This window comes from Ambystoma mexicanum, chromosome 6q (assembly GCF_040938575.1).
Source record: "Ambystoma mexicanum isolate Mex_15411 chromosome 6q, UKY_AmexF1_1, whole genome shotgun sequence".
In the NCBI taxonomy this organism is placed as follows: Eukaryota; Metazoa; Chordata; class Amphibia; order Caudata; family Ambystomatidae; genus Ambystoma; species Ambystoma mexicanum.
This window is the reverse complement of record NC_090937.1, coordinates 1173941175-1173968670: the sequence shown is the minus strand read 5'-3', so window position 1 is coordinate 1173968670 and position 27496 is coordinate 1173941175. Positions and strand designations below refer to the sequence as shown.

General features: G+C 46.2%; 1 protein-coding gene across 1 annotated transcript in view; it reads right to left on the bottom strand.

The window, feature by feature from the left end:
* Positions 1 to 27496, bottom strand: part of RFC1 (replication factor C subunit 1) — a 1503724-nt gene that overhangs the window by 689528 nt on the left and 786700 nt on the right. The window contains exon 11 of the mRNA XM_069631787.1: positions 2834 to 3013. Coding sequence (XP_069487888.1) covers positions 2834 to 3013 — 180 coding nt within the window. The remainder of the gene's footprint in view (positions 1 to 2833; positions 3014 to 27496) is intronic.

The window sequence follows — 27496 nt, the reverse complement described above, 5'->3', positions numbered from 1 at the left end:
TTTGAAACATTTATGAAACATTTACCTTTTGCAGTAAATGTCAAATAAGTTTCACTGCGCATAGCTGGCATCAGTGTGCCAAACATAACGTGGGTTTGCAGTGATACACACTACTTTACAGAAAGCACATTTACATTTATATTTTGTCACTCATTGCTTTAGGTTGTGTGCATTTCTTTTAGGTTGAGTAGGTAACTAAATTACTTAACTTGTAGGTCTAGTGAAATTTGAAAGAATTTGTAACTCCTGATTAGTCTCACCTATCTCTTACTTCAGCAGTACACAAAAATGCTGTATTGATGCTCACTTTATGTTTTGGATGCAAATATCTTCTAGTGACATTAAAAATATTAGTACAAAATTGCTAATCAAATGGGTGTGTTTGCTAATCAAGAACCTTTTAATTAGCAAACTCTGCTAATCAATTTTTGAAAACTAATTTATGCCCGGTCTAGGGTAGCAGAGCTAATTAGCTCCCGGCAATTTCAAACTCAGGACGCTGCTTTAACTTCGCAGAAGTGCCCTACTTTACAAATCAGTCCCCCTGTTCAGTTTCGGAATGAGCGGTTACTTCTTGTTTTACAATTCATTTTATTTTCATGGAGATAGAAATTACTTCTTTAAGCTACCTTCCATCCATAAATATATATGCACTCCACAGGCTGCAAATTATCAATACCTCTTTCAACAATAACTGTGGAAACATGGGTCCAATTTAGATGGACTTACAGGAGCAACACTGTGCTTAAGTTACACAAGAATGCTGCCAGTTTTACACTGCACACTCAACACAAAATGCAAGGGGTTTTAGTGAAACGAAATCTTACTTCGTTCACTTCCTAACCTTTTTCGCCCTCCGCGGGAGGGATTTGGTGCATTTTCCATATCTAAAAATGTATTTACTTAACTGTAACACTGCACAACTTTTCTTTAAAGAAAATCTGTTAGAAATATATTGTGCAGACCTTTCTTTATCATTTGGCTTGAAAGTATTCCTTATCCCTTGGACCACCCTTCACGTTCCAAAAGGTTTGCTTTAACCGCTCAGCCAAAATACCATTTGGACTCAGAAGATGACTGTTGAAACACTCATATCTCATCATCTAGCTTTTGTTTTGTATGTATTTTGTAACATTATTTAGAATATTTATATTTTCATTTTTTATCTGTAGAAGATCAAAGCCCATCATTCTAACTGTTAACATGGGTAAGCAAAACTAGAAGTAAAATACTAAACAACTGACAAGTTATTTTCTGCATCATAAAACTCAACCTATTCTACATACTATGTAATTATCAGTCTTAATGACACCACCTGTTACTATAGAAATAACTCTTGCTCGGTTTAATGGGATTAAGTCATGGCTCAGTAAAGATTCCATACATAAAATCAATAAATTAGACTAATTTAGACTGTTAGTTTCAACACCTCCTGATCTTTAATTTGTAACAAATTGATTAAGTTTTGTTTTACTGACAAAGGTCCCTTAAATAACGTTTGCAGGTCTTCAGCTAGTTTCAGAGTTAAATAAGAATCATCCGCATTGGGTAGGTAGATTTGCATCTACTGCCTTAATGTCAAAGGGATTTACACTTGTTCTGTTGTACGTGAGAGGACAATGGTAATGAAAGTAAAATATTCACAAACAATTGCACTTTGCTGTATGCCTAGAATTGGGAAACAATGTGTTCAAGTGCCAAAATTGCAGACTGGGCTTAAATCCCAGTTTCATTATTTCACCAAAGTGTGTGATCCTGGGCAACTCATTTGATCTCCTTTCCTAACCTGTCAAAATGGGCAGTCCCAAAATATTTCAGAATTGTCAGCTAATTATCATGATTTAGTTCTCATGGTTCCCCTCTTCAAACAAGTATCACCCATGGTTTACTTAGAGAGTAGCTATACACATAATAACGGACAGTGATAGACCGCACACAAGGTCCTTTTTTTCTTTGTTTACTCGTGTCAGCAACATTCGTAAGCCATGCCCCTTTGTACAATTTCAGCTCCATTCGGATAAGTGCACCTACCTGATAATTTCTAATCCATGTTCTATACTCTATCCAAGCTATGTTAGGTGTAAGTTTTTCATTGCTTCCAATCTTCCTCCCTTAGCCATGCTTAAGCACTTGTACATTCTGTGAGGCTGTTCATCAGATTTCTGTGCTTATGCCAGGGAACGTGCACCTTTTTCATAAGGCTACTGATTTGGATCCTGCATCTGAATTACAGCCTGTAAACCTTCATCATGGTTGCTATTGTTAAAATGCGTCTTGCTTCTATTCGTCGTGGACTCTTGTTGTGGACTGCTAAAGTTGCTCCTAAAATGGCACTTTCTTAACTCGATTACAGCAAGAGGGTAGGAATAACCATGCTTATTTTGATTGTTGCTAGCGCAGAAAATCTAGCTATGGGTTGCGATTTCTATGAAAGTAGATGGCGAAATCAGAGATTCTTTGATTTATTTGGGGGGTTTGGCCCTGAATGTGTAGACTTTGGTCACAAAAACTTTTAATATGGACCTGCACCCAGCTGCCTTCCAGGCAATGGCAACCAAATTGTTGCCTGTGCCACTGAACCCTAAAAAAGAGACTGGTAAGTGTGGTCTGCAACTGCTCTGCCAATAAACGGTGCAAACTGGTTGACAACTTGAGAAGCTTATTTATTTATTTTCAACTCCGCAAAATGTTACACAGTTTGCACAATTTCAAAAAGAGACCTGGACAAAGAACTACTTGTGAAGCAAGAAAAGGAAAATACTAGAATGTATCTTTATAGTACAATTAAAAGCACAACAGTAAGAACAACATTAAGAAAGCCAATCCACTGTACCTTCTCTCTCTTAGACTCCCCACCGTCACGGCCCAAAATAAGGTAGTTTGTCTTTTTGCTGATGTTGCCAGTCACTTTTCCCCCATACCGCTCAACTAAGGATTTCGCTTCATCTCGTTCAATCGATTCAAGGACTCCCGTTATTACAAAAGTCATTCCTTCCAAACAGTTCTCCTTTCCCTAAAACCAAAGGTAAAATCAAGTGAAATTTCACCAACAATATTTTTTGTAATAGACATGCCATTGATAAGTGCCCTGATTCAGCTAAATGTGGAGACAATACAATGAAAATGAGGACATTATTTCTTTAGTTGTTTTATCTTGCACCAGACTTGCAAAATGTGGGAGGACGTGGGGGTAGTGGCTATCTAGCAATGGTGAAGTGAGGATAGCATTGGGGGTGGGGAAGGGTAAAGAAAGGTGGAAAAAGGGATGCAACGTCATTCAACGCAAGCCAAGGTCCTGGAGTCCTGTGATGAGACCTCCCCAACACCTCAAAAAGGAGCCATATCTAATTGTTTTTACAGTCAAAACCAGATAATTCCAGCACATTATCATTTTTGTTCAATAGCACAAGAATTGAGAGATCTCTACATGGTGCCAATTTGTTATATTTTTCTCATCCGTCTATTTGTTGATATCATTTTGGGTATTTTTCCTTCGAATATGCAAAAGCTCTACTCCGGTGGAAGGGCCCCATCTAAAACAGATGGCAAAAGCATACAAAGTCAAGTTATTGCTAGCTCACTCTTGGAGATCAAGCAATCCAAATATAGTAGCATAACAGAACAGGTGAGCTACCCCCTCTGATCCTGCTCCACATCTCAGGCTAAAGTCAGGGGGTACAGGGAATGAAAGGATTTTGGGCACACGCATCTTTCATTGTAGTACTGTGGGGCTATAGGCATGCAAGCTAAGATCATTATGCGGGTAACATCACTTTTAAGGAGGACACAGTGGGAGATGATATACTGATAACCATACTAATAGATTTGGAGCACAGAGAGAGAGAACGACATGGGGAAGAGAGTTGCTAGATGAGGGGGTGACTTTCACTACCATTATGCGATATAGTCTTCGATTATGCTGACACGACAGGAGAACTGGCACAAAAGCAGAAGGACTTTGTTGGGAGCAGCCACTTAAAGTACATCATTTCTTATTTCTAAGAAAACGAGGTTCTGGGATTCAGCCCATGTAAAGGTGAAAGCCAATTTTGGACCTAAAACATTTCGAACCTAAAGATTATTGGAACATATGGTATTTTAGAACATAGATTTTCAGGGTCTACAATACAGGGATGGAAGACTTAACTAATTGACAGAGAGGCCTTGATAACGACCAAAGGTCGAAACACGTGTCGGCTGTTCTTTACTTTGGAAGAAAAATTAAAATATATTGAACTGACAAGCGTTATGTAACTTGAGGATTTTTTGAACCTATCCTGAGGAATTTTAACAACAGTGATAATAGGTCTCATAAGAAGTTGTTGGTGTGAGCGCGAGATATCCTCCCGAACTATGATACTCTTGTCTACTTTGTACAAATTTTGTGGGAAGTTTGAGGGAGTGATATCACTTGCTGCCGACCCCCCCTTTTTTCTTTTTTGAAGTTCGAGAGTGGAAAATAGCGCACGCAATTTGATAGCGATCCCACAACATTTGGTATTCAACTGAATTGGCGTTGCTACAGCTATGTCAAATGATTGGCTGGAGAGACTAAATAAATGTGGTTGAAGGCTTGAAATACCTTAACAATGATTTAATTCATCTGAAAAGGTTTTGCACAATAGACCTACGACTTATAGGTCAATTATTATTCGTTTTTTTGTACTGAGCCAGAACACTACGTAGTAGTTTCATAGCACATAAAACGTTGTCCAAGTTACTTAGTCAGCTTAGGATATTGTGATCGGAAAATACAAGAAGAGATGTGTAGGAGTAAACAAATGGTGCAGTGCTTTGCATTGTATGCATTGTTGCATTCTTTTTTTTAAATAAAAACATTTAAAAAAATGAACCTTCAACATCAAGCAATTAATCCCAAAGTCCAGTTTAAGAAGAGCTAACCGATTTGTACAAGTGACGGGGATACATGCATGGAAGATTCTCAAACTAAGAGAACCCAACTACAAATGTTTATAACGACCAAGAGCCATGAACAAAGACCAGCCCACAAACACACTGAATTGTTGGGATTATATTACATAGTAATGGGGAATTAATGATTAATATACATGCCCAGGAGCTCTATACATCACCACAGAAGAAATCCCAAAGGAAAACATTCTGATAGTGAGGAATGAGACTTGCAGGTAATGCAATCTTCCTGATCCCACTATTAGGCAGTGCTAGAAAGCTCACATCAGATCAGGCAAAGAAAATCAAAATGTGTCAAACTGCTTGTGGTGCAGGCTCCTATCCTGTGAAGTATACTCCATGTTACTGAAAGAAAGAAAACGATCATAAATTCAATCAACAACTGAAAATAAACTTTGAGGAAACTGGCTATCCTTAAGACTTGTAGTATTTCACTGGAAGACCGATTTTGGATTTCCTATCTAACACACCTGCAGTCATTGAGGAATTTCGCCAGGTGTTGCTATTGGTAAATTGTGTAACTCACTTCTGTACATTCTTTTTTTGTTTTTTTGCCTTTTTCCTGCACTCATAGGGGCCTTAACCTACTGTTTATTTTGAGTGTAGTGCTTGTATAAATAAAATAAATAAAAGATCTTTCTTATGAATCTATACAGGAGAGACCCGTTTGCAGTAAGTCACGCACACTTGTAAACAACCAATGTTTTGTAAAAATATTCTCAATGGAAGGTCTTATCGGAGCGCCTCTGTTCTTGGAGCAGCTGATCACAGACCTTCTGATAAAGCCCCGGTTCCAACACTAACGATCACAGGGCAAGTGTGCCCCAAGAAGGTAGTGATGTCCGAAAGGAAAACCCACGTGGCAAAGCCAGGTCCAGTCCCAAGGAGGACAGTAGAAAAGGGACGAGCAGAAGGGGGATATCTAGGCAAGTCGGAGAGGACAAAGGGAAGGCTATAAACACACACGCACATTGAGACACAAAGCAGATTAATTTTATCCCGTAGTTCTGAACCAGAAGAAAGCCCTTTGATACGGTACTGATGGTGGGAATTTCGCCCCATCTTCCTGTCCTATAGCCAACTTTTGAAAGTGACGTTAAAGTGAAGAGATCACTAAGCGTGTGCATCTTGTAGACTAAAAGAATAGCAGGGCAATGGAGTCAACAATACACCCATGTGCAGGGACCAAGCACATTGCCCCAATAGTGAAGAGCTCAGCGGTTTCACAGCATGCTTAAAAACAAACCAAAACAAAACTCCAAGGGGACTAGGAAAGTGTCTAGCTGGCACAGAGTTTCCTTTCCCAGTTTTGTTGAACCAGTGGTTAAGCGGGTGTCCCTGAGCGAATTTACTTTGCACGTTCCAGACTAGGTCACGTAGCCGTTGCGGCACACATTACAGGGGAGGCCGCAAGACTGTTGCACAAGCTGACAGCGCTCGAACATACATATGGCCATTTAGAAGCCCTATTTGTGGTCGTGGATGCTTTTTGACTCATGTCTGTGCCTTGTATTTGAACCTTTGAGCTGTGTTTATCCTGTCAGAGTAACTGGAATTTGATGTAAGTAGACACACAGAAGTTGTCGTCTTCTTAAGGTTCATTCCATATTAAAATATGCACACACACAAAAAGAACAAAAAAACAAAATATATATATATTATATATACACTGCAAACCTCACGGACACCACTCCATTAGCCTCCAGCAGCAGGAACAACTGTTCTCACTAACTTTCCTTCTCAAAGCATACCATTCCACTCCTCCATTCCATATTCTATACCATCACACACCTACATTCCATGCAAGCATTCCAATGCGTTAACTCCATACTACAGAATTATGACCCATTACAACCTGCAGAGTAAAGGATACAGCGGATCCTTTGCAAACTGCTGTCTCCTGTGAGCCTCCGGTTATGGCACTGGTGGGATGTAGTGTTAGTAACCTAAATAACTACGCAATTTTGATAACTTGGTACAACACAAGTTACATGTGGCAACCGACCCGGTCAACTCAGTGACTCCTACCATGAGCCGGTGTCGGAACACAGAAAATGAAAATTCCCTGCGACTACTAATAACAAGCTAACACAAATGTTTGTCTCTACACCCAAAACTCCTGCTTTCAGTCCTCCCATACAACCTAGCCCAGCGCCTCCTGTTTATTACCCGAAATTCGATCGTTTCGCTGTAAATTAAGTGGGAAGAGAGCGGGCCCAGTGGAGTCTACCATTGTGACACCTATGACACCTTTGACGGAACCGGTGGGACAGACTGATTTGGATGACTCCTTCCAAGCCCTTTTGCCAGCAAGTAGAGGAATTCTCAAGGATATCACAGATTTACAGTTAATAACACACTGATCAAACTGTTACTGCAATATATACCCAGTGTTAGGAAGAGTAGTCTTTTGCTGAGAATAGAGTGCTGTCCTCACTATTTTAAGAGCTCCCAATGGTTTGACTCCCTTGGTTGTGAAGGTGAATTGTACACTGGAGAACGCCTGGCCAATGCATTTGTATGTCTTCTTTGATCACGTGGTCAACGTTATTGCTTGAACATTAGAGCCAGTTCCATTAGAATTACAGAAGAGTACTGGGAGGTGGTTCCTGCCCAAGCCTCTTAGTGGTGCTGCCAGTCAGTGTGTGACTTTGGTGCCATTAAAACTGCAGATACTCCAGGGGTAAATTATCCTCAATTGAGCAGTAGTCACCAGCATTTATCAAAGACTCCTGAAAGCTCTCCATTTGTTTGTGCCAAAATGTCTCTGCCTGTTGTCTGTGCCACTAGCTTTTGACATGTTTTCATCTTGCCCTCCCCCTCACCTCTTGTTGATGCTGGACTTGTCCCTAGTTTGAGGTTACCTGGGGTGGAGGTAAAAATGGTGGAAAAAACTGTCATTAATTCCCGAGAAGGAGCGTGTTCTATATTGGTTGCAGGCAGGAGACGCCCGTTCAAAGAGCTTTGTATTGAACGACCTGCCAGTGGAGTACAGACGTACAGCACCATCGGGACATAGACTTGGACTGACTCTAAACCTAGCCCTCTCACAATATTGTCAAAATTACAAGAAAGGGTGGTTAGTGCTTTGTGTGAACAGTCTTCTTTGATTGCCGGTTTAAATACAATGTTTGCGTTTATTGAGGTTTACCTCAACGGCACAAACAAAGATTTAGATGAGGCGGCACAGACGGAGGCTTGCATCACTAAAAACAGTGCAGCTAAGGAGTCTGTTGATGAGGGGAGAGGGCGGAAAAGTTGTTGATTTTGCCTCCCCAATAATGCCGAGTACTTACGAGAGTAGACAAGCGGATCTTCCTCTTTGGTCTCCCCTAAGCCTCCACGTGCTACAGGCTGCTAAAGTGTTGATGGCAGAAAACACAGATTACGGCATTGTAGTGGCTGAGGAGATAGTTGAGCAACATGCCAACTTTTTGATTTTATCATCAGAGAAAATCCCAAAAGACAAGGAATCGTGACCATAATAGAACAAAAAAATACCAAAATAAAAAAGCTGGTAGAAAGAAAGCTTGAGTTTCGAGAACATTTCTTTGTAATTTACCCTTACCACCTGCTTCTGCCATTCCAACTGACACCCAAGCCTCCTCTCGAAAATTGGGATGTGGTAAAGTACCCCTTGTGTCTGAACAGTCTGAGGTTGAGCCGGAGGAGGGGATGGCTCGTGTTCCGCAACACAACCAATGGGAACGTAATTTAGAAGGAAATCTAGGCTCCCAAGGTGGGGAAGGTTGGTGTGAGATTTAGACACAGACGAGTGAGTTCATCCCAACAGTCATTAGGAATGATGTGGGGCCACTTGCACACCCAAAACTCAAAGGGATCCGTCAGCTACTACTATGAGTAACAACCAGCTATTAGTTAGTACTAGTTTGATGACCTTAGAAGAGAGAAGACGATTAATATGCCAGGTACAGGATCCCACTACCGTTAAAGGGGATAGAACTAAACCGGCTCAGCTTTCTTCTAATGGTCTTATTTTGGAAAAGCTCCTTGCAGATGGGCATTCAGAGGTACTAAATAGAGCATTTGTACTTCGCATGCTGAAGGGTGTCCCATCTCTCGCACATCTCAACTCTAGAGACATCAGTTGGGTGGATTTTTGGACTGATTTCCAGTTGAATAAGGGGATCCTGTATTTTACATCTAGTCTTGTTAACAAAGTCATTGCGGCTGTCGGTTATATTAGGCCTTGGGGGTACAATATATCTGTGTACTAAAACTTTATAACTGATTCAGATAAGTTGAGGCCCAACCAGCAGAGGTTTTGCATTGCCTAGGCACCATTCCTACTGATTAAATGTTTCAACGAAAATGGCTCAAAAAGGCAGATTGTAAATTCTAATTCTGGTAATGAGAGCCTTGTTGAAAATGAATCTTGGAATTGGTTGGCCTCTGCAATTGACACTAGGCCTATATTAGCTCAAGAACAGGCTCTGTTGCCAGAAATCAAGTTGCTATCTTGGAATTGCAGGTGTTTCGCCCACCTCTTCCGAAAGGAGTGTGTGGATTTGGTAACGATGGACATCTTTTGTTTATAGGAGACCTGGCTTCAAAGTGCACCTATTTTAGATGGATTCATCTTATTGCTTTCCTCTGCATGCAAGGGAGATAAAGGATGGCCAGCTTCAGGTTCCTTGATAGGGATTTGTAATATCCTACATGCTGTTCCATCATTATTCGACAGCCTAATGGTAATGTTCAAGCTGTGGAGTTGAAATGGGATCCGGCGACGTAGTTATCGCTGGAATTTACCCTTAAAATTAAATCCATACTGAAACCCTGCAAAGATTACGCAAATTGATTTCTTTGATTCAATGGAAAATAAAGTATTTAACTGTCAGTCTTTGATTAATTCAAATTCAATTTTCCTATGCAGTGATCTAAATGCCCGGTGTGTTCCAAATGTAGGTGGGAAAAGTGGCCTACCAACTGATAGACGGTTGGAAAAGAGCGAGGGATTGGATGTGGTTAATGGATACTTGGGTCTTCTGTATTTTGAACGGGAGTGTTATGGGAGACAACACCCTCCACCCCCCCACCACTGAAAATCCATCCAGTGCATCACATCTCCCACCCCTGAAACTCGCCCAACTGCGCCACATCTCCCACCCCTGAGATCCATCCAAGTGCGCCACACCTCCCACCCAGGAATCAATCCCACATTTCCAACTCATGAAATTAATCAAACTGCATCACCTGTCGTGATCTTTGTCTCCCCCCGCTAGTTGCCCTTTCTGGGATTGTCCCCTCAGCTGTCATGATTCCTAGGATTCTCTATAATTCGTTGAGCTGTCTGATTTCTTATTACCAGCCCTAGTTCAAGCAAGGTAATGTGTTCACTGGCCTAAGGCGAATGCGCAGGGGAGAGTTAGTCATCTTCCTAGATACCCTATGGGTGTGGTTTATTATCTATTGTGGAGAGTCTGGTGCATTACTCTTGTTCACTTGTTGGCCCTCATTGGGGGGTACGCCTAGGATGAGAGACTCTGTTCTGTGATTTTCCCTCCCCCGGTTTTCTTTGAGCCTCCTTGCCTTGGCCTAATCGTATCGGCCTACCAGCTTCTCCTGTTTTAGTAGTCCCTTTTTAGGGGGTGGGGGGAAGGTGGTGTCTCGGTTTAAGTCCACTGTGTTACTTAGTCACATCTCACACAATACGCCCAAGTGTGAGATATGGCCAAGCAACAGATGGTGCAAGTTCAAATAGGGCTAGAACACAATTTGCCTAAATGTACTAACACCTAGATTTGGGACACTTGGATAGAAAGAGACTGGCCTAAAAGGGGAGTACAACAGTAAATGCAGTAAGACCTAGCTTTGGGACGCCTGGATAGAGGGAGAATGGCCTTAAATGGGGTACAGCAGTAAATGCAGAAACACTTAAAACGTATGGTTTCTAAAGCAATCAGGCTAAACGCGATATAAGGCTAACTAGCACAATTCCCCTACATTTAGTAACACCTAGCTTTGGGACGCCTGGATAGAGGGAGAATGGCATTGTAGAGGAGGAGCCAAATGCCTCTACCAGAAATTCTGCCCCGTCTTGCCTATATGTTGGGAAGCGGAAATTGTGACAAGTATAACACCAGTAATGATACCTATAACAAGAAAAAAGCCTTTGCGACAAGTTATCCTTTGACAAAATATTTTTTCATGCATCCTCGGAGAGCTGATGGTCTCTTAGGGGAAATCCCTGAAGACATGTAAAGATGAAATGAAAGAGAAGATTGGTGACGTCACATGAAGCAAAGAGAACACGCCAAGAAGAGATGCCAAGAGAGAAAGTGAATAGACTGTATAGAATTTGATGACGAAGTAAAGAATCTAGTGACCCTTTTATATGCAAAATACAGATTGCACGTGCGAAGAGCACTGAAGAAAATTCAAACCATTCTATAACTGTACACATGCTGCAATGCAAATAGACTAAGTAATCGTGAAGGCTGGCTATACATAGTGAATAGACTGCAGGCAGTGCCGCCATTATATAGAATCTGGATGTTCGATGTTCCACGTCGCATTTTAGCAAACCAGGACCTCATGAACAGAAGGGCTGAAAGAGTGGCACAGCATAGAAGAAGTTACTTACCAACTGTAACGTTCTTTCGACTGGATGTTCATCCCACATATTCCTCATCTTACATATATCCTTACCTTTTGGTTTCGCCTCGGAAAAAGTTCTCTCTCCAGCAGGGGGCGCTAAACTCGAGGCCGTGGCATCGATGTCCCTCAGCGGAATCCGTCGAGCACCAATGTCATCCCCCGTATAAGAGCCTCGAGCGCGCCCGTTGGCTTCAGCTCTGTTTTTTCGTATATTATCATCCATGGATTTTTATAGACAATGACATGCCTCTTTTGACCCAAGCCCTAAGAGAGTTTAGAGTGTAATTCACGTAAACTGTACTGTGGGGTTAGGATAGGAGGGTCGATGAGGAATATGTGGGAGGAACATCCAATCGAAAGAACGTTACAGTTGGTAAGTAACTTGTTCTTCGAATGGATTGTGTTCTCCCACGTATTCCTCATCTTAGATAGACTCCCAAAGCAGTTTTTTATTGGAGGTGGGAGTACAGTATCTTTGTGGTCAGTTTGTTTCTCCTTGTGAGAGAGGGTATGCCCAGACGTGGGTCCCTTGCTCGCTGCGCCACAGGGGACCAGGCTGCACCTCACTGAGGAGGTCCAACAAGGCCGAAACATGTCTGGAGTTGCTTGGTTTTCTGTGCAGAGGGGACCTGGCCTACCAGTTCGGGCTGGGCTGCTACCTTCGGTGGCGGCAGCTGCTGACTGATTTGCACATGGCTGGTCCCCTTCTGCAATGGCGCAGACGGGCTAAAAAACGGTGGTGTGGAAGGTTGCCCAGAGCAATTGCCAGTGGTTTAGATTCATTCAAAACCTTCCACCCATCACTTTTGTGGTCAGTTTGTTTCTCCCTGTGAGAGAGGGTATGCCCAGACGTGGATCCCTTGCTCGCTGCGCCACAGGGAACCAGGCTGCACCTCACTGAGGAGGTCCAACAAGGCCGAAACATGTCTGGGGTTGCTTGGTATTCTGTGCAGAGGGGACCTGGCCTAGCAGTTCGGGCTGGGCTGCTACCTTTGGTGGCGGCAGCTGCTGACTGACATGGCTGGTCCCCTTTTGCAATGGCGCAGACGGGCTAAATAACAGTGGTGTGGAAGGTTGCCCAGAGCAATTGCCAGTGGTTTAGATTCATTCGAAACCTTCCACCCATCACTTTTGTGGTCTTTTTTAATTGTGTAGAGAATGTAGTACAGATTTTACAAACATACCTCCTTGAGAAGAAGTCGAGTCCAATGGATAATGTTTTATAAAGGTGTGCATAGATGACCATGTGGCTGCTGCACAAATATCTTGCACAGGGACACCCCTTTTTAGTGCTGTTGAAGTTGCCATGTCCCTGGTCGAATGAGCTCTCAGTCCATCAGGTGCTTCTTTTCCCACCAATCTGTAACATTCTGTTATGGCTAAAATTATCCATCTGGATAGTGTTTGTTTAGTTACCGGAAGGCCCAGGTTACGTCCAGTGTATCCCACGAAAAGTTGATCACACTGATGAATTTTTGCAAATCTTGAGATGTAAAAACTAAGAGCTCTCCTGGGATCTAGTCTATGAAGTCGCTCCTCTTCCTTGCTTGCATGAGGAGGAGGGTAAAACGTAGGTAAAGTTATTTTCTGTGACAGATGAAAATCCGAAACAATCTTTGGCAAAAAAGAAGGTTTAACCTTAAGAACTACTTTGTCCTTATAAAAGATGGTGTGAGGAGGACCGCTGGAAAGCGCCTGCAACTCACTTACCCTGCGGGCTGATGTCAATGCTACAAGGAGTATTGTTTTCAACGTAAGGAGCCTTAGTGGACAAGAATGTAAAGGCTCAAATGGAACACATGTGAGAAATTTTAGAACCAAGTTTAGATCCCACACTGGAACCTTGAAAGGTATTGGGGGAAAAACATTATTTAACCCTTTTAGAAATTGAATTATCAAGGGTATTTTAATGTAAGATGATTCTTCGGAAGAGCGCTTAAAGATAGATAGCGCTGCTAAGTATCCCTTTATCGTCCCAACCCCAGATTGGCTAAATGTAACAGAAAAGATAAAATTGTGGGGATATTACATTGAAATGGGTCCACATTCTTTTCTCTGCACCAGCTACTGAACTTGTTCCAACGACACTGATACAGAGATTTGGTTGCTGGCCTTCTAGCCGAAAGCAAAATCTCCATCACATCATCCGGAAGATCCCAATCCTTGTATCTCAGCCTTTCAGAAGCCATGCATGAAGGTTGAGTGTGTTGTGACCTCCGGATGGAGAACATGACCTTCCTGTCGCGAGAGAAGATCCTCTCTTGTTAGAAGACGTATTGGAGGGCAGATGTATATGTCGAGAAGGTCCGGGTACCACGTTCCACTGGCCCAATCCGGGGCAATTAGGATCATGGTTTTCCCGAACTTCCTCAACCTCCCGATTACTTGAGGGATCACAGGGATTGAAGGAAACGCATACAGAAGTGGAAACTAACGTGTCTCCTAGAGCTCCTCTCGGGGGAAATTCCCTTGAGCAGTACAGTTAGCACTTCCCATTGGCCCCGGTCGCGAACAGATCCACTTGATGGGTTCCCCAAAGGGCGAAGATCTCTTGAATGACTTCCTGAGCTATCTCCCACTCGTGAGAGACTGTGCTCTGCCTTCTCAGAGCGTCCGCTGTTGTGTTTTGCTCTCCGGCTAGATGAATTGCCGATAGAGAGATCCCTTCTTGTATTGCCCAGAACCAGAGTTGCATCGCCTCTCTGCACAAAGGTAGTGACCCCACTCCTCCTCTCTTGTTGAGGTAGTACATGGCCACTGTGTTGTCCGTCATTATCAGAACATTCTTTCCCCGTACAGAGGGCAGGAAGGCCCTCAGCACTAGTCGGATTTCCCTCAAATCCAAAAGATTGATGTGTAGTTTGGACTCCGATGGAGACCAACGTCCGCTGATTGTCAGATCGTTGATATGGGCTCCCCACCCTGTAAGTGAGGCGTCCGTCACTTCTGTTATCTACGGCCATGGCTGCCAAAAAGATTCTCCTCTGAGGATACGATGTCTGCAAGCCCACCATTGTAGATCCTGTGCTACTTGGGCAGGGACCTTCAGCAGATCTGACATTTCCCCTGAGAATTGGGACCATTGAGTTCTGAGAGCCCATTGAAGAGATCTCATGCTCAATCTGGCTTCTGGCACCAGAAAAATGCAGGATGGCCGGAAGATGCTGGGCATTCTGGAATTTTGTTACCATCTGCAGAATGTGGTGAGCTCCCTCTTCGGGAGGCCAGGCTTTGCCCGAACAGGTATCCAGGACTGCTCCTATAAACTGGAGCTTCTGTGATGGTATCATGTTTGACTTTTTTAAATTCAGAGAAAAACCTAGTTTGTGAAGGAAGTGACAAGTCTTGGACAGATGATCCTGGGTTTGTTCTGGAGAACATGCCCTGATCATCCAATCGTCCAGATAGGGGTAGACATGAATCCCCCCTCTCCTGAGACTCACTGTCACCCCCGCCATCAACTTGGTGAAAACTCTTGGGGCGGAGGTCAACCTGAATGGCAGAACTCGAAACAGATAGTGAGAATTGCCAATCGCAAACCTCAGGTACTTTCTGTGCTTGAGATGGATTGGCACATGAAAGTAAGCGTCCTGAAGGTCCAATGATACTAACCAGTCCTGGAGTTGAAGAGCCTGAAAGATCTGAGAAAGTGTGACCATCTTGAATTTGTCCTTCCGTAGGAACTTGTTCAAGTTTCTCAAGTCCAAGATGGGTCTCAGTCCTCTGTCTTTCTTTGGAATAAGGCACTACGGGGAATACCAACCCTTGTTCCTCTCCGCTACAGGTACATGTTCTATTGCACCTTTCTGTAGCAGGGTTACAACTTCCTGCAACAGGAGCGGATCCGGATATTTGGCAGAGTTGTATTCCGGAGGATGATTCTGAGGTTGTTTTTAGAAAAGGAAGGAAGTAACCCTGGGATACTGTTTCCAGTGCCCAAGCATCTGAAGTAATGTCCCGCCATTCTTCTAGATGTTGTGAGATTCTGCCTCCCACCAGTGGTGGCTCAAAACCTCAGAGTGGTTTTGCAACAGCTGCAGCAGCGGCTGATGGTCAAGGAAATTTTCTTTGACCACTCTGATTGGCATCCTCGAGGAATAATAGCGAAAAGGACAACCCCTACAGGAAGATGAGCCTGTGTAGGGTCGTTGCTGAGGTTGCCTTATAGCGGCACAGAGATTTTGCCGCTGCTTTGGAGGTCTGTAGCTTCTCCAAACTTTCATCTGCCTTGCTACCGAACAACCTCGAGCCATCAAACGGTATATTAAGAAGTCTGGATTGCACATCGGGAGCAAACCCAGACTTTCTTAACCACGCAAATCTACGTAGCACTGTGCTAGTCACCATGGACCTGCTGATACTGTCAGCTGTGTCCAATCCTGATTGAAGGCATTCTCCCGAAGCCTCCTTTCCATCCCTTATAATAGCCCACGTTCTTCACCTTCTGGGATGTGTTCAGCTGCCGCCGACATGCAGTCCCACACGGTATATGTGAACCTTGCCAAGGTACAGGTTACATTAGTAGACTTCAAAGCCATACTGCCAGATGTGAAGATTTTCCTAGACCATGCATCCACCTTTTTATCGTGCCTATCTGGAGGGATTGTAGGGTATGCCGCATTCTTTGTGGAAGTGGCTGCCTGTACTACCAAACTTTCCGGAGTTGGGTGTTTGCTGAGGTATTCCGGATCAGATGTACAAGGTCTATATTTTGCCACAAACTTTCCATTTACTGCCCCTATGGCTTCAGGATGTTCCCATGCATATCTAAGCCTTCATTGTGAGGCAATATAAAATGATAGAATGGGGTCTTGTTGGGGTGTTCCAGATAATATATCCGTCATGTCATCATCATGACAGACAGGTGAACTTCTACCCCACGCCATAAATTCTGTAACTCTGCTCATGAGTCTTCTATAACTCGTATCAACCTGTTCTGATGGATCTGGTTTGTCAAATTCATACTCTGGAGAAGTATCCAGGCCACTTGCTGTTTGCAAACATTCTTGCAGATCTTGAATTCTTGATTGAGGATTAATTAACTCCTCGGGGACAGATCTTGTGCCAAATTTAACACCAGCAGAGGTTACTTCCTCCTCTTCTGATGACTCTCCGTCATAGATGGATGACATGGTCCTGAAAAAATCATGTCGACTCTCGCGATGAAAAACCTTTTCAGGCATTACAGGTCTTTCCTTTATTAAAGGTTTGGGCGTCGACGAAAGCGTTGATGGCGCCAAAGTTTTAATCACTTCCTTCGGCATCGTCGAAGGAACTTTCGACGACCTCGATGTAATCGTCGAGGAAACCGTGGAAACCGTCAAAGGAGCTTTCGTGGTTTTCGAGCGCGAGCTCTACTAGTTTCCTTCGAGGGAGTTGTCGACTCGCGGAGCTTTGAAGTCATCGACTGTGTCGATGTAGACTTCGATGGTGTATGACCTTTCGACGCCATTTTATTTCCCTCTGCCTTCGATTTATGCACCGAAGGATCTGACTTACGAGATGATCGAGAAAAATCTCTCAATGACGCTCTCGACGTCTTTTTATCAGCCTTTCTTGTTTTGGACCGTCCTCTGTCACAGTTTCTTGTGAGCACGAGCATGGTCTTCTTTAGCTATTTTTTAGGGGGTCTGGGCCGCGTTCTCAAAATTTTTTAGCATGGAAACTCGAAAAGCTTCCCATTTTCTCGGAGAGTCATATTTAGATGGACATGTGATAACCTCTTCCGAAGATGTCGAAGAGGATGAGGGAGATCGATGCCGTCTCTTCTTAGCTTTCTTAGAAGACTTCCTCGATCTACTTCTCGAATGATGTTTTTTATGATATGACTACGAAGACTAGTCCGAGTCTCTCTTTTTTAAAGTGGACTTCGAAACACCATCGCCAGTTTACCTCTACGCTCTTTTAGGGCTTTGTGGGTCATCGACTGGCACGAACCACAGTCTTCCATACGGTGGTCAGGACCGAGGCACCATAGACAGTTCTTATGTGGATCCGTCAGGGACATCTTCTTTCCACATTTTAGGCATTTTTTTAAAGCCTGTCTTCGGTGTGGAAGGGTTCGAAGACGACATCGCTTTTTCTCACAACATACGGAAGCACCGTTTTACTTGATCCGAAGCGAAGCTAACGGAAAAACAGAACTGAAGCCACCAGGCGCGCTCGAGGCTCTTATACGGGGGATGACGTCGGTGCTAGATGGATGCCGCAGCCTTGAGTGGAGCGCCCCCTGCTGGAGAGGGAACACAATTTCCGAGGCGAAACCTAAAGGTAAGGATATATCTAAGATGATGAATACGTGTGGGAGGACACAATCCATTCGAAAAACAGCGGATGGTCGCGGAAGAATCGAGAAGGATGCCTGGCCCAGTGTTAAGGGCTAGAGCAGCCAAGAACTGGTTATCAGGTACAAAGGACGTGAAAAGCGAGACAAACCACTGTTAAGATGCGAAGGAAAGAAGCCACGAGTGCCACGTTTTATTCATTAAATATGTGAAAAAGTAGCTCAAACACGGTCACCTTCACATGGTCTGGATGAAAATAGAAAATGGGCAAGCTACACTGAGACTTGAAGATAAGAACATGCTCACACTCCCTTCTATTCACAGGAGCAGTGATACTTTGCAAGGCCGAGTTCAAAGACAATTCATCTGGCAGAAGGCATGAGTGATGATGGAGGTGAGGATAATTGGGTAGTCCACCCACTAACACCTGGGGTCCCAGCTTGCATGCTGCTAGCAAGTGGAATATTCCAGAAGGGTACAAGTGTGCCAATCAATTATAGAGGGCCACTTAGCAAGGTTTAAGAGCCAATGAATTATGATGATAATGATGTGTTATTTTTATAGCGCCTAAATCCAAAGCGCTTTACCTGAGCACATATTTACATACAGTATCACCCAACCGGAATTGGCACTCATTTATCGACCTCAGAAGGCAGAAAAGCTGAGTTGGCCTTGCTGGGATTTGAACCTGCGACCTGCAGATCACGCTCAGAATGCAGCAGCGAGCACTCAACCCACTGAGCTATCTTATTATATTGTTGTGTATTTGATGACAATGAATATGACTTGCACTAGGGGTGGGCATAGTTGTCCACCTGACTGTAAAGACCCAATCACAATCCTATCCCCCATAGAAAGTATACCTAGATGTTCCCCTTAAGCCAACCACAATGCCAAGTAAGCTTTCTTAGTTTGCCATGTAGTACGAGTCAATGATGACGCGTTTTTACTATAAACATTTATTTTTTCATGTGATACATTGAGATTATACTGTGCGAGGTCCGTTGTACTCGTTTTAGGCAATTGAGATTAAACAGATTTGCTTTGCTAACTTCCTGAGTCGGTCATAACGGTTCAGCATTAAATGGGGTAAAACAGTAAATGCAATAACACTTAAAATGTATGCTTTACAAAGCAATCAGGCTAAATACGAGATAAGATTACTAAATACACTTTGGGGTGGACACATTCAACAACCAGCTAATAGAGAATAAGATATTATAAGGAAGTATAAGATTGGGTTGGTCAGTTTAGTGGGGAGCAGTGATGGCTGAACCCCCTGCCTGAAACCTCACTTACCTTGTTCAGTAGGTGCTGGTTGACGGCTCCAGGCCCCACGGGCCAACATGGTTTGGAGCTGCTTCTTCAGGATCTGCCCTTTGCCTGTGGCCCTTAGTTGGGGGCAGCCTGGGCAGAGCTACCTTGGGGGACACTTAAGAGGCTGCTCCCTCTGAGGACCACCCATTCAGGGGAAGTGGTGGGGTGGGTAAGAGGGCAGGGCAGAGGTCACCAAAGAAAACCAAGTACAGCCTGGAAAGGTGAACAAAGAAGGTGTAATAGAAAGAGAAAAAAAGAAATAGCAGAAAGAACCAAAAATGGAGGCACGGGCCTGGAAAGGTGGCTCAAAGGAAGATGAAAGCAGAGAAAACCCGAGAGAAAGAAATGTCAGCAAGGAGCCCCCTTATGGGCGTACCCCAGCAGGGGGGACAGTACTGGAACCTATAGACAGTGAAAAAATTGAGCTTCCTCTTTAAATTTAGTATGGGGCGTGGCCCGGGGCGTACAGCCGCTCACTAGTTCCCCCACCCTTTGGCGCCTCACCTCAGTCCCCTTTTGACAAATCAGACACTTGTAACCCTAGCTGTACTAACAGTTTTATCCCTGGCCTACTAGCGGGGGAAGGTGGGCGGGAAGTAGGGAGGAAAGGGGACCAAGGACTAGGAGTACTGTCGTCACTAAGGTGAGTAACTTTAATTACTTATATATCCTGACCCCTTTCCTCCATCCTTATGGGTGATTCCACCGAAACAAACAGAACTGGGTGGTGACCAATAGTTTAACTGGAGGCAAACAAGTTCCAGAGGTCTGCTTCCCCAAACTCAGAGTCTTTCCTGGAGTTGATGTCCAAAGAGCAATGTCGGCAAAAATCTGAGGGCGAAGCCCAAGTAGCTGCCTTGCTTATGGTTTCCCACAAGGTGTGCCTTTGCAACGCCAGCGCCGTGGTCCTCACCGCATGTGCATGGATTCCCAGAGGCACCTTTTTGGTGAGGGCCGTGCAAGCTTCAGAAATGACTAGAACCATCCAGCGTGCAATGGATGCCTTCAGAGGCCGGAGTCCCAGGGACCGTGCCCACATATGTGACAAAGCCTCTGTTTTCCTGAGTGGTTTTGTCCGGGAGAGAAGGAACTCAAGCATCCTCTGCATATACAAGGAGTGCGCTGACCGCATCTGACTAAGGATTAGGAAAGAAGACCAGAAGGCAAATCTAGTTCAAATGGAAGGGAGAAACCACTTTAGGCAAGAACTATGGGTGGGTGCAAAGGACCACCTAATTGTGAAAGACAGTGAGCGGCTTGTAAGCCGAGAGGGCCTGCAGCTACTAATCCTCCATGCTGATGTGATCGCAACCAGCAGAACTGTCTTCAGCGTTACCCAAAGGAAATCCACAGAAGTCAGTGGCTTGAACGGCTTGCGCTGAAGCGCAGACAGCACCACATTAAGGTCCCAGACAGGATGGGGCCTGTATACCGGTAGAAACATCTGCGACAAACCCTTGAGGTGTGCCTGGACCACCAGGTTTGCCACCGAAAAAATTCCTTCATCCGGGATAATGTAGACCCCTAATGCTGGCAAATAAGGGCTTATGGGAGAAGTCTGCAAACCGCAGCAGCCCTGAACTTGCGGAGAAGCCTCTGGAGCAAGAGAGGATGATGGAAGGCTTAATAGCTGACGTTGTCCCAAGGCAACTGGAAGGCAACCCCAGAGATGCCGGACCCTGCCCTGCCTATGATAGAAAGAGAGGGTATTTTTGAATGTCCTGCGATGCAAACAGGTCGACATCCGTCCTGCCCCACTGGAGAAAAAGAGTATCCAGGACACTTGTCCAAATCTCCTTCGTACATGTTGGGAGTCCAATCTGCTCAACCAGTCTGCTTCCGCATTGCTGTCCTCAGGAAGATGAACTGCTCTGATCCACACACTCTGAGACAGAGCCCATTCCCATATCGAGACCACCTCCATGAAGAGGGCTCTCGACCTGGCTGGCCCTGCTTGTTCAGATAAGACGTTGTTGAATTGTCGGTTCTGATTAGTACTGTTGTGCCGTCAATCAGGGGAAGAAAAGCCTGCAGCGCTAAGCCCACAGCATGTTGATGTGGGAGCTGGCATACTCCCTGGACCACGAGCTGTGAATAGAGTATGCCTCCAAAGTCGCCCCCTCGGCCCTGGAGGGACGCGACTGTGGTCACCACTGAGAGGGCTCCAGAGGGCCACCCTTCCCTGACACATTGCTGTCGAGGAGAGACCAGTGTAGCTCTGGGTGAAGCGTGGATCAAATGACTAGTCTGTGACTATGAACCCATTTCCTTGTGCCAGGAGGCCCCCAAGTGCAGCTGAATACACCTTATCTTGAGTCTGGCATGTGTATTCGTCAGGACACACAAGGCCATCAGTCCCAGCAAGTGCTGAACTCACCACAGTGATGTTGAGCAGATGCGAAGAAAATGGAGTACAAATTTGCAGATTGACGTCAGGCGGTCAGGAGTAGGGAAGACTCTGAGCAACGGTGTGCCACCTGACCCCCAGAAATTAGAGGGAGTGGGGGGGTGGGAACAGCTGGGACTTCTTCTGGTTGTGCGAAACTCCCTACTGGAAGAGCACATCGACAGCCTCTGGCATGAGTGGCGGATCCCCTATGGGGAACTGGACCTTACCAACCAGTTGTCCAGATAATGGTACAGGTGGAATAGTGGGAACAACTATTCTCGGCACCTTCATCAAACCCTAGAGTATATGCAGTAACTTTGTCACCCAGCCATGGTGATGAATTTAGCAGGTGCACTGCATTTGTGCCCCTGAAGCCTGCTGCAGTGAAACTGGCCTGATCCATCCACCAGGAGTGGAGTAATCACCACTGTCCCGTTTGGGAATCATGGATGTATCTTCGTCGCTGAAAGCTGCAGAGCCGCCAAATTTCCGCACTTGAACCTGCAACCGAAGTGGACTCGACTACCCAAGTTTGGTCCGGAGTGCGCCGGGCATCAGTGAGTAATCGCAACCCTAACCGGTGGGCTTTAACACCGCCATCCATTTTTACGCACAAGTGGCCCCTGAGGGCCCATCTCCTTTCCACTGCTAGTGCGAACTAGCAAACTATTCCCAACTCTTGGAATCAACTCTCCTCCAGTGGAGGCCCTCCTCGAATAGTGGGAACCTATTCATCATCACCTCACCCAACTTCCTGAGCAGCTACAGACCCTTAAAGAGACCCCGTTTTGCCCATTTGAACTACCACGTGCGCCACGAGTACATTTGAGCAATAGGCTCCACTCTTCTTAGGGATTGCACTGCCTCTTACTTAGGAGTGTGTTGGATGCAGAAGGGACCAAAGACTATTTGCACTGCCTGTTTCCTTCCCCTTTTAGGTTCTGGACCCATTTCGTGCATTAACCCTTTAGACCCCATTGGTCTTGTATATATGTATTTAGATAGGATTGTGTTGGCTTAAAAGTATTACTGTGATTTGATTTGTGTGTTGAAACTCAACGGCCTTGAAATAAATGTATTTGTATTTTTAATATATATACACCTGACTGGGAGTGATTTGTAAGTGTCCTTTGCTCTGTGTGCTCTTTGAGGTCTTTCAGTCCCCCTCACCCTCCTGAGACCAAGTCTTGTCTGCCGCCAAGCTACCTTCATTGGTCTGGCTTATCCAGAAGGTTACCCTGTTCCAAGAAACTAGGCTGGCTTCCTGAACCTCTGCCCACCAGGTCAGAGTTCAGAAATCAATCTCAACAGGCGTCTGTGGCGACAGTCTCCTGGAATGGGGTGGGGGGGTTTGAAATCCTGTGCCTTGAGCGATGTTGGAGGATACCCTACCATCCTATCGCCCGACGAAACTGGTCGTTGAGAGATCTGGTCTGTGAAGCTTCCGGAAACCTGTATTCAGCAGGCGTCCAGGAAATCCTGAAGGGGGTTGCATATGCAACCTGCAGAGCCAGACGAGGACTTGATGGCCAACACTGTGGCCGTCTTCGCACCTTTCCTTGAATGGCTGCTAGCCTCTCCTCTGAGGGCGACGCCAGGCACAACACCATACTGAGTCTGGCGCCTAGGAACAGAGTGTTCTGTGATGGCATTAAGCAGGACTTTGGATAGTTGACCGAGAATCCAAGATCCAGCAATAGCCGCGTGGTAGTCTGTGTGTTCGTCGGCCAACTCCAGCAAGCGGCCGCGAATCAGCCCGTCGTCCAGGTACAGGCATATGTGTATGCCCTGTATTCGTAGATGGGCCGCCACTGGTGCCAGGCATATCGTGAACACCCTGGGGGCCGACTTCAAATAGAAAGGTAGATACTTGAATTGGTAGTGCGGTCCCTGCACTACGAAATGTAGAAACTTGCCATGTTTCTTGTGAATGGGGACGTGGAAGTAGGCATCTTCCAGGTCCAACAACGTCAAGAAGACTCCTTTTTCCAGTTGGCCAAGCATGTGTTACAACGTGACCATCCTGAACTTTTGGGACTTTAGGTATTTGTTCAGGTGTCGTAGGTCTAGGAGGGGCGTCCAGCCCCCTGTCTTCTTTCTGACCAGAAAGTATCTGGAATAGAATCAGGAGCCCCAGAGCCATTGGGGAACTAGCCCTATCGACCCATTTTGCAGCATGGCCCTACCTCTTCCAGGAGCTGAGGGATTTGCTGCTCCTGACCGGTAACCAGAGGGATCCACGGACACCTGCATTGTACCTCCAGGGTGTGTCCTTGGGCGGGTGCATCCAGCACCCATCTGTCGGTGGTGATCTTTCTCCACTCGCTGACAAACCTAGTCAGTCGGCCTCCCACCGGAGTGCACAAGTGGGGGCCGGACGTCCCGGTCAGTTCAGGCTTGCTTCGGCACCGGCATCCTGTCCTGCGTGCGACATGGACGTTGTCCTCTGCTACCGTAGGCCTGGGAACAGCCTCTTTAGGCTTCCTGCGTTGAGGATCTGGAAGGCTGTTGGTATGATGTGAAGAAACCTTTTTAAAAGACCCGCTCGACTTTCCCCTGGAGAAGCGAAAAGACGAACGGTGCTGCTGGAGAGTGCCCAGGGAAGGAGCCATCTCCGTATCAATTTTGATAGCCTGGAGGGACTAGTCGACAACCTTCCCAAACAGATTCTCTCCGAAGGGCATGTCCAGCACCTTTGCTTGGACCTCCTGACAGAAATTTGTGGTTTTCATCCAACCTTGGCTATGAAGGCAGGCAGCGTCCCCCATCTGCCCGAACCCTGTGTCGACGATGTACAATGCCACTGTGATGGTGTGATCCGATGCCCTTTCCCCTTCCTGAAGGAGAGCGATTGTCTCCATCTTCTTACTGTCGGGGAGAACTCCAAAATCGGCCACAGCTTGTACCACAACTCCCTGTATTACCTGGCCAAGATCCCCAGTCCGCTGGCTGCCTTGATAGTGGATGCCGCAGTGTAAATCACCTACTTCCCCATGGAGTCCATCCTTTTCCCCCTCGCTGTCCAGAGGGACTGGAGACGAGGACGGGTAGGCCGACCGTTTCCTTTTGGCCGCCTATACCACTGAATCCGGCGATGACTGCAACCCCAGGCACTTGGGTGCAGATTCCGTCACCCTATATTTCTTCTCCTGCCTCTCCCGCTTGGCTGGAGCTGTGCAAGGGTTCTTCATGAGAGCCAGGCCCTCCTCCCAAATATCATCCAGAAAAGGCAAAGCCATGATAATCTTCCTCTTGGCCTCGCCCCTTTGATACAAGAAGCCCACCTTCTTAGTTTCCTCAGGCACCACCTGGAATAGCTTCGATGGGGTCTGGTGATCATGGAGTGGAACAACCCCACCTCATCTGGTTGCGACACCATGTGTGGAGCATCAAAATGTGGAGATTCACTGTCCGCTGCGACGATGTCTTCGTCATCATCCGTCGTTGTGGGCGTATCTGTTCCCGTACACGTATCTGGTCTACTGGGGGAGAAGGGAGCCGACGTGGTGCAGGAGGTGGGAACAGGGACATTGAATGACGCTTCCGCTTCTTAGGTGGAGGCTGATCAGGGGACCTGGGGAACCACAGGTACCGGAGTCGGAGGCATCCTCATCTGGATCTTTGACACCAAGGTGTGTAGAGTCGACAGAATATCCAAGGAAATGTCCCTCGGCTGAGAAGGTAGAACAGGAAAACTAGGCCCTGCGCCGTCATCGTCCTCTCCAATGTCCTTGTGTACCGTATGCAAGGACTCCTGATCTTTGTCGTCCGTGGATGACACCTTCATGGTTTGGGCGACGGCCGGAAAGGCTGTTTCGGGGCCTCCCGACCACCCCTATCCCCTGTTTTACTCCCCCTGAGGTTCTTGAACCAGGGGCCTGACCCGGTTTCACCCCATCTGGCGAGCCTGCAGACTTTGCCAAAGCCACTGCTGCGGTGTTGCACCTTGGGGGTAGGGACACTGAGACGTGGGGGCTACCCTTGCAGGATCAGCTCCATTAGCTGTTGTGGCAGTAGCAGTCGTCAGAGTCACTGACAAGGTCTTTCCCTGTGCCGGTTGAGCTTGCTTGGGCTGTTCAGCCTACTTCTCCTCCTTCCGTGGCTTCTCCGATTTGTCACGTAGTTTGGCTGGGGTAGATTACTTCCTCTTCAAAGAGGCTCTTGACTGTCAGCTGGCAATGGAGGCGGAAGGTGATGCTGTTCGCGCCCTATTCAGTTTGGGACCCGCTTCCGCGGCGAACCCGGTGGACTTGGACTTGAGGCTCTTGGCCTTAGCTTGGTCCCCCACGGATGAGGTGCTCTCAAAGGACTTAGAAGACAGCTCCTCGGACCGGCCGGTCATGGGTGAGGCATGACTCTGCTCAGAGCATGGGTCAGAGGCCTTGGCGTTAAGCCATGTCGCCAGCGTACTACGCCCGTCTGTCATTTTCTTGGAGAAACAGAGGCATATATCGCACTCTACCTCCTTGTGGTCCGGGTGCAGGCAGTAGAGTCATTGAAGGTGCTTGTCCTCCACAAACCCATTCTGTAGCCCGCATTTGGTGCAGGGCCTGAAGAGTGACCCCCCCCCCCACATCGTCGTCCTCTGTCATGGTCGCAGGGCACGAAGTAGGCTCAAAGGCCTTGTACAATCTTCAAGAATCCACGCCCTTGAAGGGCACTGAACTCCACCGACAACGGGTCACTGCTGCCGGGAGATGAAGCAAATAGCACACAGGCTTCTTTGAAACAAAACGTCAAAAACACAAAAAAATGTACAAAGACCTCAGTGAGTAAACACTCCCAACACTGAAGCGTGCAGTAAAAATCTGAAGATGGCTGCCAGAGGAGGGGCTTAGGGAGAGGACTGTCATTGGATGGGGGGCAGTATGTCCCAGAGGACAGAGATTGGTTTAAAGGAGAAATACAGTTTTTAAGTGAAAGTGAAACTTTTTTCTTTTACCAAGGATTTCCAGCCTGATGACAGGGAATATTCATGAGCATGTGAATCCATGCCAGACCCCATGCTGGAAAAGTTATCCTTATATGCAGATGACCTACTGATTTATATGGGTAACCCGGCCTGTCAGGTGGTGTCAAGGATACTAAGCAAATATCAGGGTACCAGTGGCCTTAAGTTTAACTGGCAGAAGTAATTATTTTTCCTCATCCAGGGTGGCGATGCAGCACTTCCACAGTGTGAAGACCTCCCGAAGTTTATAACCTGAACGTTCTCCATGACTGGAAAAATTTAGGGTGGATGCGACGCACTGGCAGTCCCTTCTCTTAAATCTGATGTGCAGCGTGGCCCTTTTAAAAATGATATCCCTACCCAGGTTCCTCTACGCACTGCAGAATGCCCCGCTCCCGGTTTCTAGGAGGATATTCAAGGAAATAGATGGGGTTCTGAGGGAGCTTTTGTGGGGGGTGTTGGGTGGGGGGGGTGGGGTGGGGTTTGGGGAGAACTGGCGCAGATCGCCCTCAGAACTCTCCAAAGGTCGGTTTGGGGGGGGGGGGGCAGGGCTTGGTCTACCTTGCTTGCAACAATACTATTGGGCAGCACAGCTGGGAGTCGTTCATGATTGGCTACACAGGGACCCGGGGTTACCCCACATACAGCCGGACCAGGGTTGGATCGGGGTCAGGAGCCCCCACACAGGTCTTATATGTTAGCTGGGGATGAGCCCTTCCACTCATGTCGCAGAGTGTGCAACTGGTGTGGGACGAGGCGCACACACATCGGTTTGAGGGGGAAGCCGACCTTAAGCCAGCCTCTATGGGCTAATGCACTCCTGGGGAAGGGAGACTGAACCTTTTTCACCAGAAGAAATCTTCCTCCCCTTTAAATTTAGAGGTGTGCGGCCCTGGAAGCATGCGCTACCCTGACTGCCCACCGGCGCCACTCCTCAGTCCCCATAGGCACGTCGACAATATCAACATTGCCTAATTATTAGGGGGGAGGAGGGATGGTGGG